The 17,088-nt window shown below is 48.6% G+C and overlaps 1 protein-coding gene across 2 annotated transcripts in view; it reads right to left on the reverse strand.

The window, feature by feature from the left end:
- TMC7 (transmembrane channel like 7) overlaps positions 1-15,688 on the reverse strand; it is a 48,971-nt gene extending 33,283 nt beyond the window's left edge. The window contains exons 1-2 of one of the 2 annotated variants that reach the window (XM_072942682.1): positions 15,486-15,688; positions 730-973 (exon numbers count right to left, since the gene is read on the reverse strand). In XM_072942682.1, coding sequence (XP_072798783.1) covers positions 730-973; positions 15,486-15,552 — 311 coding nt within the window. In that variant the 5' untranslated portion in view covers positions 15,553-15,688. The remainder of the gene's footprint in view (positions 1-729; positions 974-15,485) is intronic. The other variant, XM_072942683.1, reaches the window with a different exon arrangement.
- Between the last annotated feature and the right edge of the window lie 1,400 nt (positions 15,689-17,088).

Genomic DNA, 17,088 nt, shown 5'->3' on the forward strand with positions numbered 1-17,088 from the left:
GGTGCAGCCACTGGGAAAAGTTTGGCCATTCCTCGAAGAACTGCCATATGACCCAGCAATTCCCCTCCACTCCGAGGTAGGTACTGCAAAAGAATTGAAAACAGTGTGTCCAGCAAAAACCTGTGCTGAGTGTTTATAACAGCACTAATAACAATAGCCAAGAGGTGGAAACAACTCAAGTGTAAGCCAGTGAAGGACTGGATAAACAAAGCAAGACCTATCCCTGCACTGTACTATTATACCCGCCATAAAAAGGAATGGGGTACTGAGTCATGCTACAATTTGGACGAAACTTGAAACATGATGCTAAGCTGAAAGAAGTCAGACACAAAAGGTTGCATATTGTATGATTCCATTTATATGAAATGTCCAGAATGGCAAATCTATACAGACAGAGAGTAGATCAGTGGGTTGGCAGGAGCTGGGGGGAGGGGGAACAGACTGACTGCAGACAACAGAGGCTTGGGGGGTGGCAGAGCCACAAGATGGAAGGCGCCTGGGTCCCTGAGTGACTGCAAAATCCCTCCTTGACCTCAGCCCGAGACTTTCATGTAAGCAAGAAATGAACTTCTCACACTCTGAGATTTTACATGTTTGGGTATTTGTCACAGCAGTTTAGCTTACCCTAAGTAATTAACTTTTAATTATGTGAACTCTTTGGGAAATACACTCCAGGCATAAAAAGCACCTCTGTCCAAAACATACATCATATATGGCTCCTGGACAAACCTCAGTCTCCGCTTCTCAGAGATGTTCAGGGCGTACTTCCGAATGGACTGGCTGTCGAGGTTTTCGGTCATTCCTCCCTCCAGCTGGGAGCTGTAAGAGTCTGTTGGCTTCAGTAAAGTGCCACTTTGCTTGTCTCGGGAAAGGATGGTTGTTCTCCTACGTGCAATGGACCGGTAGCTTGGCAACTCTTGAAGGAAATTCACAGGTGGAGAAGAAAAGCAACTGGAGTCCAAAGAGAGGCTCTCTGGGTGAGAAAGAAGAAAACCGTTATTCATTCCAGTGAACCTGGGAGCCCAAAACCAAACCTTACATAGGAGACTTGGATCTCAGACACCCGAAGTAAACGTTGCAGTCACAAGCTTGGGCCACTGACAAAAGCATTTGTACCTTAATTATTTTATTTACTAGGATGGCGCTCAAGATAATGAAATCATCAGCAAACGAGTTCACTTTCAGCAAATGTGTTTGCAAATACGCTTTAAGTTACACGATACCTGAGTTTTAGTGTTTGGCCGCAGACACTTGCTAAATGTGTGGCCCCAAGTTATCTAAATCCTGTTCTTCATTTGTCAAATGGGGCTAGTGATATAGTTGCCCCAACTATCCTCACACAGCATAAGGCATACGATGCATGGGATAAAACTGAAAAGCATAACCTGCTAGGCAAATACACAGTGATAACAATATCGACAACAACAACAATAATAATAATAGCATTTACGGAGCATTCCCTACGCACCAGGCACTGTGTTGAGCTCCACACGCACTCACGGGATCTGCGCTGGCCTTGTGATCTGGCTGGACCACAGAACGCAGCACAAGTGAAGCTGTGTCTGTTCTAAGTGTAGCCCTGGGAGGCCTTGCCAGCCTCTGCTGCTCTCTGGACGCCAGCTGCTGCTGCCGTGTGAACAAGTCCGAGCTAACCGGCTGACGGATGATGCAAGGTGGGGCAGGGATGATCACCCTAGACGGGACCATCCTGGCCAGCCTACAGCCAGCCATCTCCCAAGTGACCACGGATGCTCACACGTCCTGAGGTAGGTAATACCACAATCCCCATTTTACAGATGAGAAAATAAAGTCACTGGGGGGTTCCCCAACCCCTTGCCCAAGCCCTCAAAGTCCTGCATGATCTGACTCCTGCCCACCTCTCCAGTTCCTCGGGCTCTCTGCCCTCCAAACACATGTCTGAGGACCCTTCCTATACTAAAATGGGCCCATGTCCTCCTCCTCAGAGCCTTTGCAGATGCTGTTCCCTCTGCCTGGAATAAACCTGCCCCATCTCTTTATCCTAGTAGCTCCTAGTCAAATGTCACTTCCTCAGGGAAAAGGTCTCTGCCTCACTGCACTATTACAGGTAGCTTGTGACCCATTTTCCCACACACAGGAAGTCCTTCACAGCACGTATCATAATCTATAACCATGTATTTACGTGTGTGACTGTGTGAGGACATCTGTCTTGCCCAGTGAACTAAGTTCTCAGAGGACGGGTGATGGATTTCCTCACTATTGCAACTCAGGACCTAGCAGCACCCTTGGCTCGGAGTAGTTCAATAAACACCCAGTGGACGGATGGATGAGTGGGTGACCTTCGTAACTTGCCCATGCTTCGAGAGCCTGGGAGTGGGGCCCTGGAAACAGAGCCAGGTCTGCCTACTCAAGAATCTATATTCACTCTGCTCTATCAAGCCAAATTTTGCTGTGTCCTGTGCAGCGGTCCAAGGAAGGAGAGCTTTCTGTTGAAGGTAAGGAACGAATGCCACCTTCAAGATGGGTTTTATGTCTGATCTGATTTTAGTTTGAGAAGAGCACCCTAAGTGAAGACAAGACATGGAGTCGGGAGGGAGGAGGCAGCTGTAAGCACTGACCCCCACAGGTAGCAAAGCTTCTACAGTTTAATGTTAGATACTAAATTGCTTGGGTTTGAATCCATGCTCTGTCGATTACCAGCTGTGCGTCTTTGGGAAATTTACTTAACCTCTCTGAGATTCTGTTTCCTCTTCTCAAAAACTCATTCATTCACCAAATATACCTACCATGTGTCAGATCTGGAGCTACGAATACCACAGTGAACAAAGCAACACCCTACTCACATGGCACTTACATTCTGAGGTGGGGGCACAGGGAGATCAGACAATACACAGGCAATAAATGTTATGCCAGGTGATGATGAGTACCATTTAAAAAAGAGTGGGGTGAGGGGACAGAAGTGATGAGTGGGATACACTGTTTTTCATAAGGTGGGGTTAGGCATGGTTTCTCTGCTGCGGCAGCATTTAAGCTGAGGCTGAATAAAGAGAGGGTGTTTTGGGGAAGAGTGTCCTGGAGGAGGAAAACAGCAAGTGCAAAGGCCCTGAGGCAGCAGTGAACATGGCATGTCTGAGGAAGAGCACAGAGGCTTTGGTGGCTAGAGAAGAGTAAATGAATGAGAGCTCACAGGCGCCTTTGTTGGTGGCCCTTGAAGAGCCATCCAGCCCTCTGTGGTCCCCTTCCCTTTGAATCCGGGCTGGATCTGTCACCTGCTTTAACCAAAGGCTGCAACAGAAGTGACACTCTGCCAGTTTCAGACCCAAGCCTTAAAAGGGCCTGGAAGCTTCCACCTTTGCACTGTTGGGAGTCCAGGGCTGCTGTGTAAGAAGTCCCCCAATGCTGCTGGCCGATCACATGGAGAGAAAGAGGCCCCAAGCCTCCAAGAAGGACAACCAAGGAACTGGCTGACAGTGAGAACCAAAGTCCAGGGCTTATGGCCCCAGCGAGCCATTGCAGCCAGTCCCCAGCCCTCCAGGTCATCCTCACCGTGGGCAGGAAGAGGCCACCGGATGCTCAGACCCAGGAGACATGACACACAGCTGAGCAAACTGTCTCCTCTGTAGCTGCAGATTTCCTGAGCACGGAATTAGCAGAAGTGATAAAACGGCTTAAGCCATCACGTTTAGAGCAATCTGTAAGCAACAATAGGTAGCTGGGACACGAAGAATGGGAAAGTGGGGTCAGAGACGGGGCCAGGTCACCCTTGGATGGGGCAGACAGGCAGCCACTCAGGGCTCTAAGCCAAAGCATGTGACCTGACCATGTTTTGAAGCATCACTCTGTGGCTGCGAGGCTAAGGATGTGAGCCATCACAGGGGTCAGCTTACAAGAATCAAAGGCAATCACGTAGGTAGTAACACTGCGCATGGTGTCCGGCACAGGGTGGATCGGGCTTCATAAATATACTCGTAGCTAATGGGGCGAGGGAGCGTGGGAGGAGGGGACCAGCTGGGGCCTTGATCTGAGCTGCAGTCTGACAGTGCAGATCTGTAATCCTTGCTTCTCTGATGGGCATGTTCACACACAACGGAACAGCTGTCCCATTGCTGATGACACCCAGACATGCGTCCGGGGCCCTGCCAGTGGCCAAGGCCAAGCCTGCAAATCCCACTCAACCTGTCATTTCCCTGCCCCAGCACACCCTGGGGGCGTGACACACTTCCATTAGCAAGGGTGGCTCCCTGAGCAAAAGCAGGGAGGGTGGGGAGTCGGGGGCCTGAAGGCTACAAGGTCCAGCCCCAGCTGGAGGCCGCTCTGCCCTCCCCTCCGGACAGCAACAAAGGGCTGTTATTAACCAGGAACAAAGGCCTTTGAATATGGAGCCACACCGACCTGCTGAATATTCAGCAGCCCTGGGGTCAGGGACTGAGGGCTGGAGCTGGAGCCGAGGCTGGCTTTCGCCCACTAGCCAGGCCACCCCAGGAGAGACAATGACTGTCTCTGAGTCACTGTTTTGCATCTACAGAACGGAGGATATAACACCGTGACCTCATCAGCGTGATCATGAGGACAAAGCTGCAAACAACCTAAGGAATACTGGCTGGGAATTTTTGAACACTTACCTTATTCCAGGCTATCTGAAGTACACATGAGCATCAGCACACTTAATACTGTGAACTCCTCTTTGAACAGAATTATCCTATTTTACAGACGAAGAAACTGAGGCTCAGAGAGGTTAGGTGCCTTTCCCACTCACTCCGCTAGCAGGTGCTGGAACTAGGAGCCCATTACAGGCCTGTCCAATGCCGAAGCTGTAGTCTTTACTATGAAACCATTCAATGGGCTATGGACCTGCAGTGCTTCAGAGACACTAAGATGCCACACAAATTAACCACTCGACAGTTCCTGCATCCACTCCGCAGGAGAGATACAACCTATTCACACTTCAAAACAACAGTCCCTGGTAGAAAATTCTATTTTTAAAATGACCATCACGGAAGAGGAATGCTTTCTCAGACATCCCTGGGAAGTTCTCCATCTTCAAGTTAAAAAAAAAAATCACAGCCATACCTTTGAACACAGGCATCATTATTTTTATAGCTGATCCACCACTAACTGTTTGCACATAGGACCACACGCTTCCCAGAGCATGACATCAACAATTTCTCACGCCAACCTACAGGGAAGACATCGCTGCCCTGGCCTTTCAACAGGGAAGCTGAGACTTGGAGAGACGGCGGCTTGCCCAAGGCTTTGATGTCAAGATAGACTCCTGGTTCTACCACCTCTTAGAAAGGCAAGTCGCGTCACCTCCCTGAGCCCTGGTTTTCTCATCTTTAGAGGACAAGACGGTCTCATTACAACTATTGTCAGATGTTCTCCTGAGCTGGTCACTTAAGCCTGTCGGGGTGTGAGCTGCTGGATGACCACGTGCATGGGAGGCGGGAGCGTAGCTCAGACATCGGGGTGCCTCCGCCTAGGGATGCCTAGATCCTGTTGGCCACTGGAGTCAGATTTCAGCAAGGAGGAGGTTCCTCAGGTGGGAGGATGACTGGGTAATTACAGGAGATGTGGGGGCAGGAGCAGGCATAACTACTTCTGGGACCCGGTGTTCTTCCAGGTTAAGGATAAAGGTGGTCTCTCTGAGGCTTAGCGCAGTATCTTGGGCACTGAAAACCTTCCATCTGAAGAATGAATGAATGAATGGGCAGAGGCAGGCACATCTGGAGAGCATCCTTAGGTCCCAATTTTCTTGCCAGCTCTTTCTACAGGACACCAAATCCTACCAACGGAGTACAAACACTCCCAGAACATGGGCACAGGCCAACTGTCATCTAAGTGGCACTGAACCTACCACCAGCCTCCCTCGAGAGCTTGCCAAGAGCCTAGCCTGACCGTATTTGGTGCTGGAGTCACTTTAGGGTTTTTCTTCCCACCCTCAGGATTATGGAAACTCTGGGTAAGAAGGGACCTTCTGGGTCATCTGGCCCAGGCATCTGGCCAGCTGCTGTGGGAATTAGTTCTGTTTGATACCTTGCATGGAGCCCCTCTCTGCATGGGACTCCTGCTTCCTGCTTCGATGAGCTTTCACTCTCTCCTCCAATGAGCACGTGTCTCCTAACCCCCAGTCCACTGCATCCCCGTCATTATTCCATCCTCCTCCCTACCTGTTTACTTAAATATTGCCTCTGACCCTCTCCCTCCCCTATTAGACGGTAACCTCCATGAGGAAAGGGGTCCCATCTCTCTCCCTCACCACGGAATCCCCAGGCTCTGGCACAGAGCTGGACACACGGTAGATGCTTACTAAAAACCTGCTAAATGAATGAATGCATTCATGAATGAATCACAAATAATTGAATTCTGTGCTGGGGATATCAGCAATATTGGATCACCCACTAGGTAGACCAAAGTATTATGTTTAGTACACCAGCAAAACAGGGGCACCAAAAAAAGAGAAAAAGATAAAAGGAATTTAAGCATGTAATATTATTCTTTTCTTTAGGGATGATTTTTTTCCCCACAATTGAAAAAGCTGGCAAAAAAATATCAATTGAGATACTGATCCTATATTACATTCTTCCTATATCAGGTACTTTACACAAGCCAGCCCTACTAGACACGTGTGTGTACACCCTGTTTGATGTTACCAATAAGGCAATGCAGACATCGATTTCAGGACTTTTTGACTTCTCTTCACTCATGTCTACGTGTGTGACATTGTTTTTATTTTGGATGCTAACTGGAGCTGGGGCACTTGAATAATCTGTGCTCACAGCTACCAAAGGGTCTTAACCCAAGGGCACACAATCCAGGGGATTTGGTTGAAGCTGCTATGACATCTCCACCAAGTGCTCAAAAGCCTCCGAGGCCAGGGACTCATCAAGGCCCTACTCCTGGAAAGGCCACCCACCCATCCATCTAGCCATTCACTCATTCACTTGAAAAGATTTACTGAGCAACTGCTAAGTTCCACGCACTGTTCTAGGACTGGGACATAGCCTTGAATACGACACACAAACCCTCCATCTTTATGGGATTGACAATCTAGCTGAGGAGACAGACAGTAAACAAGTAAGAACAGTGTATTTCAAATGGTGAGAAATGTGTGGAGAAAAACAAGGCAGGGGTGTGTCTGAGCAAAGCCTGAAGGGAGGGAGGGAAAGAGCCACAGGGTTACCTGGGAGAAGAGCATCCAAGAAGACAGAGATGAGCAAGGTAGAGATAGAAAGAGCAAGTGCAAAGGCCCAGAGGCAGAACCAAGCCCAGTCAGTTCAAGTAACAAGAAGGAGGCCAGTGTGGCTGAAGGAGAGTCAGCAGGGCTGACTTATGTGGTAGGAGGTCAGGGTAGAAACAAGCCAGGCCACACGGGGCCTGTGGGCCATGGTGAGATCATGGCTTTTACCTGGGGCAGGTGGGAACCAAGGGGAGTTCTGAGCAGAGAAATGACATATCTGGCTCAGATTTAACAGGATCTCTCTGGCCAGCCATGTGGCTATTTCTGTCCTTGAGCTACACGGGCTGGCACGGCTATCTGTGTCCCGTGGCAGGGCATCACATGTCAGGCCGCACTGTCCTGCAGTGACAAATGTGTTCTATAACGGTTACTGTTTAGTTTGGTGACCATGAGCCACATGCGCCTACTGGGTAACTGAGATGGCTGATGAGAGAGGAAATGAATTTTTAATTTTATCAGACTTTATTAAACTTACATTTACAGCCATTTACTATATTGGGCAAGACAGAGGGGCCTTCTTCATGGGGACCAGAGCCTAGTCTGAGAGGGGAGGGCCTTGGGAGCCTCCTCCATCTGCCAGACGTCAGAACTGCAGGGCAGGGAGGACCTGCATGAGTCATATCCCTTGGCACCTGGGTGGGGCCTGGAGACTGGCTGGGTCCAAGGCTTTATGACCAGGTGAGCAAACAGCCTTCAGCAACAGTGATTCACTGGGTGATCAGAGTCATGCTGGGCCCTGAACTCAGGTCCCCTGGCTTCCAAGCCAGTAGGGTACCTGGTGGGCTGTCCATGGAGCAGTTACTATGATTCCATCTGTCTGAGAAGGTGACAAGCCACAGTGGTTAAGAGAACTGGCTCCAAAGCCCGCTGCCTGCATGCTAACCCCGGGTCCACTTGCCACTTGTGTGGCCTGGGATGTTTCTTGACCATTCTGGGCCTCAGTTTTCCCACCTGTAGCATGGGCGTAGTAGTTCCCACCTCACACAGCCGTCCTGAGGGTTAGATGGCCATCGTATGTAAAGTGCTCCGAAAAGATCAGGTAGTAAATACTGTTACCACATGGTCCCTGGCACAACTATTCAACTCTGCCACTGTAGCAGGAAGGCAGCCAGAATCCATACGAGTGTGCATGACTGCTTTCCAATAAAGCTTTATTTATAAAAATAGGTGGTGGCCCAGATTTGGCCCAGGGGCTGTAGTTTGCAGACCGCTGGCTTGAAGCAGTGCCCGGCACATAGGGCTAGCTGCTTGAAGTTAGGATTCTGGTTATTTGTTGATGAACTTCATGTACATGAAGACTTAAATTTGCATGGGGCGGTGCTTCCTGCTACGGACCAAGTTAACTCTCTATATGGACTGTTTATCTTTCTTGGCTGGGACCTCTCCAAAAAGATTTCCAGTATTTCTGGAAGTGCCAATAATAAGTTAGCCTTTACTGAGCACTGACCACGTGCCGTGATGATGTCAAACCCTTTAACACACAAATGTCCTGTGACCCTCAAAATAGGCCCTCCTATGTAATACCCTCATTCTGTAACATGGAAGGTTCAGAGAAGAGAAAAACTTTGCCCAAGGCTAACCTAAGGTCTGACCAATACAGGCAAAGACCTCAGTGTATCTTACTCACTCTTACACCCCTGGCAATTAGCATGGGGGCCCGGCATATAATAGCTGCTCAAAAAAACCTGTCAAATGGATACACGGTCACGGAAGCTCTAGGTTCACAACATTAACATCCTTCTGTTTCTGATCAAGTAACTTCTCAGGGCCTCAGTTTCCATGGGGGTAAAATGGGTGAATAATACCTACTACACTGAGTTGCTGCAAGGAATTCAAGAAAGTGACACATTTGAGTCCAAAATCCAACGGCTGACCAGGGCCCTCCAGAGCCTCAGGAAAGGGCTCCTGCTGGTCCGACCTCATCCCTCCTCCTCCTCTCTCCACTCCAACCTCAGGTACACGGAGCTCATTCCCACTCTGGCTCTCTGCTCTTCCCGTGGCCCCTCCGAACGCTTCCCACCCGTGCTTCACCCCCGCCTGCACTGGCCCCTGCACATCCTCGGGCCTTGGCTCAGCAGTCCCCTCCCCGCATAGACCTTCCCAAGCATGACCACGCCCCCGAGACAGGCCGCTCCCCCTCTGTCTCGTTACCTGCTTGTTCCTTCTCAGAAGTTGTGGTTTGCTGTAACTACCCTCTCCTCTACCTGTTTAGTGTTTCCCCTGCTGGACTAGAAGCTTCATGAAAGCTTGTCCCCTGCCTGCCTCTTTCATCACCAGGCCCCATGCCTGGTACTTTTGGCTCAGGGTCAGTTCCTGGCCCCTTCCTCCCAGCAGGGGCTGGGGGGGAGCCCCACAGAAGGACTGGGTGGTCCCACAGCCAAACAATGCTCCTTTAAAAAGTGGCCAGAGGGCAACAAAGGTTACAACACTGAAAAGTTATTTCCCCCTTTTATCTCTTAAATTCTTCACTTCCTGAAAAAACAAACCAAAAAAAGCCACCGAGGACCTTTGGGTCTTTGGGCCTAATCAGGGCCTGAGTTGTTGGGCAAGGCTTGGCCTCTTCCAGACAGAGGAGAAAATAACTCAGGTCAGATGGCTGGCTCACCAGAGAGCCAATGGGCCTGAGCCCGGCGTGTGTGATCTCCAGCTGCGTCCAGACCAGCAGAAGAGCCCTGTGGCCCAGGACACCTTTGATGAGTTACCTGGACGAATGCACTTAGCAGGTAAGGTGGGAAAAAAAGAAACACCGCAGGTCAGATGGTTACTTATCTTCAAGTTTCATACAGTCTGTCTGACTAAAATAACCCAAAGCATAGTTGTTTAACTACAAAGTATCTAACAGCACAACTCCAGGAAGTATAGGCACACAGCACATGCAGTCATCAAACTTTTAATATTAGGGCCAAAGAAGGCAATAATAATAATAATAATAATAATAATAATAATAATAATAATAATAATGCTGCCAACTGCTGCCATTCAAGCGCAGGGCACCTGCCCACAGTGGTGATAGATTCTTAAATGCTTATCTCATTAAATCCTCTCAGTTGGGGGAATGATTCTTCACATCTTACAGATAAGAAAACTGAGGCTCAGAGAGGTAACAGGACTTGCTCAAGGTCACACAGCAGATAACCAGCCAAGTTGTGATTTGTACCTAGAACAGGCAGGCTCCATAAGAGGTTCTCTTCATTTACCTTAAAAAACAAATAAAAATCAGTTCCAATGCCCCTCACAGGAGAAGTCTAGAAGGGCTGTTTAGTTTTATCCCTTTACCCTTCCAGGAGGGTTCCCTGCTGGGAACAGACCAAGCCCTGCCCTCCAGCAGGTGGAGGCAATCCAAATAGTCACATCAGGGTTCTCCAGGTCCCCTCCCTCCAGGGAGCGGTGCCCACTGAGGCCAGGCCAGGGGCTCTGCAGACATCACACACGTTTCAGTCCTCCCTGGCCACCTCATAACAGCCATCTGGATATCCTGGTTGAGTGACCTGGGGTCCCCCATTGAACAATGGACAAACGGTCATAGTCACATCCCACAGAAGGGTCAAGAGTCCCTGAGTTTGGCAGTTCCTCAAAAAATTTAACACAGAATTACCATACGATCCAGCAATTCCACTCATAGGTAGCCACCCAAAAGAACTGAAAACAGATGCTCAAAAACTTGCACCTGAATGTTCACGGCAGCATTTTTCCTAATAGCCAAAAGGTAGAAACAACCCAAATGTCCATCAACAGATCAATGGATAAACAAAATGTGGTACATCTATTCAATAGAATATTATTCAGCCATACAAAGGACAGAAGCACATGCAACAACATGATTGAACTTGGCAAACATGATGCTCAGTGAAAGAAGCCAATCACAAAAGGTCATATATTGTATGATTCCATTTACGTGAAATATCCAGAATTGCTAAATCCATAGAGACAGAAAGCAGATCAGCTGTAGCCAGGGGCTGGGGGGGGGGAGACCGGAGTGACTGCTTAATGGGTATAGGGTTTCCTTTGGGGGTAATGAACATGTTTAGGAACTAGATAGAGGTGATGGTTGTACAGCACTGTGAATGAACTAAATGCTGCTGGATTGTACATATTAAAATGGTTGATTCTGTTATGTGAATCATACCTCAATCAAAAAAAAAGTCACTGCACACATGCTAGCTGAAGGGCTCCAGACTGGAATAAGTGTGTAGTTATATGATGTACACTGTGTATATAAAGTGTGCAGTGTGTATGTGACCGGCTGGCATGAAGTACTGACAGGAATACTGTAAATACTTCACAAAGAGTCGTTCTGTTCAACAAACACAGAACACGACAGGTACCATGGGGCTGAGGGGCAAAAAGCCCTGGGGGGGGGAAACATATCCTGGGGGACACAGGAGATGAGTGTGGGGTCTTTGTCTCTTGGAGGAGGTGACATTCAAGCCGAGAGCACAGTGTGAGGAGCCAGGCGCAGGACAAGCAGGTGAAGGAGGGAACAGAGGCTACAGAGGCCTGGAGGAAAGCACTCGGGGGACCAGACGACAGCTGGGGCCTGGCGGGGAGAAGAGCAGCAGAGGTCGACGTGGAGAGGTAGGCAGGGGCTGGCTCAGAGCGACGACCCTTTCTAGAGGCCCAGGAACAAGGCGATCCTTTAGCTTCTACTCCTAGCAGAACCTCCACTTTATAGATGGGGAAACTGAGGCTCAGAAAAGGCAGTGACCTGCTCAAGGCCACACAGCTTACAAGAGGCCAAGTCAATGTCTGAATCTAAGTCTGTTTAATTCCCAAAATCCCTGCTCTTAAAAATCATACAACTTGGGGGTGAGTGTATAGTTCAGTGGTAGAGCTGGTAGAGCGCATGCTTAGCATGCCTGAGGTCCCGGGTTCAATTCCCAGTACCTCCATTTAAAAAATGAATAACCTAATTACTCCCCCCAAAAAAGATGAAAAAAAAAAGTTAAAATAAGTAAAATAGTTGGGCAAAACAATTTTTTAAAAAATGATACAACTCTAGAGAAGCGAGAATAGAGTTCAAGAGATACTTTGACAGGGCGAGGCCAGAGAGCTATGTGGGCAAACAAAGGGACAGAGTCCAGACTGTGGAAGGGGAGGTAGTCAGGGAAGACTTCCTTATAAGGAAGTAAGCTACCGGCCCCTAGGTAGAGGTAACAGCAGGGCCTCTCGGGCTTAAGAAGTAACCTGGAGACCATTAGGCAGGTGCGGGGTTGGGGACGGGAATGAGAGCTAAGACAGGGACCAAATTATACAGGGTATCCCTTCAACTAATATTTACTGACAGCCTACTAGGCACCAAGCACTTGTCTAAGCATAGAGATGCGATGGTGAGCCAAGCACGCCCAGCCTCTGCCCTGCTGGAGCGTACCTCTAGTAGAGAGCAGAGATCTTAGTAACAGTTAACATATACCTGGTCCATGCCAGCCAGTCCCGAGGATGGCCCCAAGTGATGCTCTCCTCCCAATATCCTGACATTCACGCCTTTATATAGGCCCCTTCCACACTGAACAGGGCTTTTATACAGGACCCCTTCTTCCCCTTCTCCCCCTTCCACCCTGCTCTCTCTTGGATTATCTGCTCTGGGAGAAGCCAGCCTCCGTGTTATGAGGACACTCAAGCAGCCCTCTGGGAGGTCCCCGTGGAGAGGAACTGAGGCCTCCTGTCAATATCCAGTGTCAATTTACCATCCTTGTGAGCAAGTCATCTTGGAAGGAATCCTCTAGCCCGAGGCAAGCCTTCAGATGACTGCATCACTAGCTGAAACCATGACTGCAACCTTGAGAGAGACTCTAAACCAGAATTACCTTGATAGATCACTCCCCAATTCCTGACCCACAGAAACTGTGAGATATGTGTTTATTATTGTTCTAAGCCTCTAGATTTGGAGATAATTTGTTACATGGGATAGGTGACTAATATAAGCACTTACTAAGTTATTTACATAAATTCTTTTCATCCTTATGATGATCCCCTGAAGTAGATACCATCATTATTTCCAATAATACACACAGGAAACTGAGGCACCAAGCGCTTATATGCCTTCCCAAAGACAAAACCAGTAAATGGGAAAAAGAGGATTTGCACCTGTGAATACAGAGTCTAGACTCATAACCACTACACTATAGCTGTCAGCATGGCTGTGGGTGCACTTCATTCATTCATTCATTCAATACATGTTTAGCAGCCACCATGTGCCAGACTGTTCTAGGTCCCAGGGAAACAAGACAAAGCCCCTGCTTTTGGTGGCACCCACATTCTAGGAGAGACAGCTAATAAACCAGGCAATGATCAAACCAGATGACTAAGTGCTTTGAAGGAATAAGAAAGGTAACTGGTCAGGGAAAGAGGGAAGAGACACTTTTCTAGACAAGACAACTACAGAGGGTTGTCTCTCTGAAGTGACATTTAAGCAGACCTGACAGGAGGAGAAAGAGGCTGCCATATGAAGATCAAAGAGAAGTGTACTCTGGGCAACAGGAATAGCAGATGCAAAGGCCCTGAGGCAGAAATGACCTTGATATGTTGGAGAAATGGGAAGGCAGTCAGTGTAGCTGGAGCAGGATGGGTTAAGATAAGGCTGTAGGTGATGAGGGTCTGGAGAGGTGGGCTGGGGTCTTTGCTGGCCTTTTTGACCACCATAGAAAATCCTGGAGTTTATTCACAGAGCAGTAGGAAGCCACTGCAAAGCTTTAATTAAGAAGGCAAGTATTGTGATCGAATTTCAGAAGGATACACATTTCCCATTTCTGTAAACCAGACGTCATTTGTCTCCTGCCCTCCTCCAACTGTCCTCCCATGATGCCCATACCAGCGTCAGGGCTTACAAAGTGCTACAAAGTTATAAGCACAGTCCCTTCTGAGCCTCCCACTCCTGCTGGTGGGGACCAAGTCAGAAAACATCATCTGCCCAAGGGACGGAGAGACGTTTTAATTAGAGGAGCTAGTAATAACACTCATAAAAAGATGTTTAGAGTCCCCCAAACACCCAGAAAAGGTCCAAGAAAGATAAATCTCATGCCTTCCAAATGGGAAACCAGGATTGGCATCTTAGATGTGATGGACTGTGCTAAAATAAGAGGAAGATTTAAAAATCAACTAGAAAATAACTTGACGGGGGAGGGTAATAGCTCAGTGGTAGAGTGTGTGCTTAGCATGCACGAGGTCCTGGGTTCAATCCCCAGGACCTCCCCTAAAAAACAAACAAAAACAGTACAAACAAGAAAACACTTGAATAGCTATTATTTGAAACGCTGAAATTAAGCTGATGCCAGAAATACTAATAATGCATCAGAAAATAATTAGCATCAAACCAAGCCTGACTTGTTTTCCAATTCCTGAGCAAGTTCCCAGGCTGTGAGTCTCTCTGGATGTCTTCTCTTTTTCTTCTTCTTCTAGGTATTGAGATCAATCCAGTTAGAAGGGCTCAAGGCCCAAATCTACACTCATGCTGTATCGTAAATCCTTGTAACAAAATCTCTATTCTCAAACTGAAATAGAAAAACTGCTGCAGATAAAACTCACAGTGAGGTCTTGTGTTTTGTCAAGTGCAAATATAAGACACAGATGCTGCAAAGAAGCCTGCCTGGGGGCTGGCAACGTTTCTGCCTTGACTGGGTATCGGTTGTACATGATTATGTAAAAACTCACAGAGCTGTACACTTCACTCTAAAGTTTTACCCAATAAAAAAGGGGAAAAGCATATAATATTGGGCTGGCTACCACTGATTGTGCCTTTCTATGTATCAAGCACTGTACTAGGCACTTCACACGTCTGCCTCTCAACTAATCCCATCACTATCGTATTTTCACTTTACTGCTGAAGAATCTGAGGCTCAGAGAGGGCTAGCCACGTAGCAAAGGTAACACAGCAATCAACAGCCGAGGGAGAACTCAGTTCGTAGTCTGTCTAATTGTGAAGCCGGAGATGTCTGGGAGGCAGGCACCTCGTACCAGAACGTTACGGCTGGCAGGGGTATCATGATAGTTTCATTTAACATGTAAGATGATTCAGAGACTAGCCTGGGATCCCTCGGCCAGCAGCGGGAAGGCAAACTCACCACGGCCGGGACTTCATTCTGGTGTTCTTTTGGTAGGGCATGTACTCCCTGAATTGGGTGAGGATGGGCTGGAGGAGGCAGAGCAGGAGTGAGGATAATCCGCTCTCCCTCCAGCCGCGGGGGTGGGGAGGGGGCCGGGCCGCGCCGAGCTCCCAGCCGCTCGCGCCCGCGTGCGCCCGCCGGCCGCCAGCAGCCGGGGCGCCGCCGCCTACCTTGGTGGACGAAGGGCTGCCCGCTGGGCCTGCCGGCCGGGAGCGCACTGCCGCTGGGCTCGCTCATGGCTGCAACCGGCGCCGCCGAGAGGCCGCGGGAGACCCGCTCCCGCCGCCGCCGCCGCCGCCGCCGCCGCCGCCTCCCGGCCTTCCCTCCCGGAGCCGGGATTCCAGGTTCCGGCGCTGACGTCACAGGGGCGGGGGCGGGGCGCCCCGCGGCCCTTCCCACGCCCGCCGCGCGCGGGACCACCCGGGCGGCCCGGCGCGCGGAGGCGAGCGGCAGGCTGCGGCCGTGGGAGGGTTCACCCCGGCGCCTCGTGGAGCGGGGATGGGAGACGCGGGAGGAGAGCCCAAGAGGCACGGGACGGCTCCATCCAGCGGCCGCGATGAGGGACGATCTCCCGGGTGTCATTCTACATTTTTTTAACTGTAATAAAAATAACCAAGAACCCTGAACGAGTGTATCTAGTCAGTCACAATTTTGGGGTACAAAAAGGAAATATATTTGTCATGCTTGTAAATGCATAAGATATCTCGAGTGGGGAGCTAAGAGGCTGGGTGAGAAAGGCGTGAAAAGGTTTGTCACTAAATGCTGTGTTTGTCTTTTAAAATTTGCCCCATATCCAAGTTTCATCTCTTCCTATATACATCTTTCCGTGTATAGTTTAAAGTTAAAAGGAATTGCCAAATATAAACAATGCCAAATAACGAAATGTATAGACATTTGTCTATAATACAAGTAACCCGTCAAATTAAATAAACGGGAAGTATGGATAAATCCCCTGTGCAAAAGGGTTCCAAATAATTCATAGATACTTCAAGGAAGTGGAGCATAACTCCCTAGTGTCTTAAATGTGGGCTTCGCACAGTGACTTCCTCCAAAGAGTGTAGTGTGGAAAGGGAGGGCCGGCACACAAGCAACCTCATTTGAATAATACCTGGGGAGAACTTCCTCAGATGGTCAAGGTCACCGTTCACAGTGATGTCATGTTGATGGTATGCACCCTCAGTGTGAGTGATGGCAATGACACTTCACCGGTGGGGTCTTTCTCCCCAGAACCCATAACTTCAGCCTAAACATAAGAAAAATATCAGACAAATCCCAATCAAGGGACATTAAACAGGGTATCTGATCAGCTCCACAAAACTCTCAAGGTCACCAAAAACAAGGAAAGTCAGAAACTGTCACAGCCAAGAGGAAACATGACCACTTAAAATGTAATTTGATAGCTGGGAAGAGAATGTGGAACAGGAAAAACTAAGCACATCTGAATAAAGTATGGGCTTTAGATAATAATACTGTGTCAAAATTGGTTCATCTATAATGACAAATGTACCATACTGATGTAAGATAGTAATAATCGGAGAATATACTCAGTGCTAGTCTCAACATCTTTCTGTAACTCTAAAACTATTCCAAAATAGAAACTTAATTTTTTTAAGTAATTGCTTGGCTCAAAATAAAGGCTATTTTTACTGCTGTTAAAGGTTGGGTCATTTTCTAATTATTCCCTGAGTGAGCTGGGCCATGTGCCTCATCCTCTCTAAGCCTCTGTTTTCTCACCTGGAAAATGGGGATATATTACTAGGTCCCCAGGGTTGT

Source organism: Vicugna pacos, chromosome 18 (genome assembly GCF_048564905.1).
Source record: "Vicugna pacos chromosome 18, VicPac4, whole genome shotgun sequence".
Lineage (NCBI taxonomy): Eukaryota > Metazoa > Chordata > Mammalia > Artiodactyla > Camelidae > Vicugna > Vicugna pacos.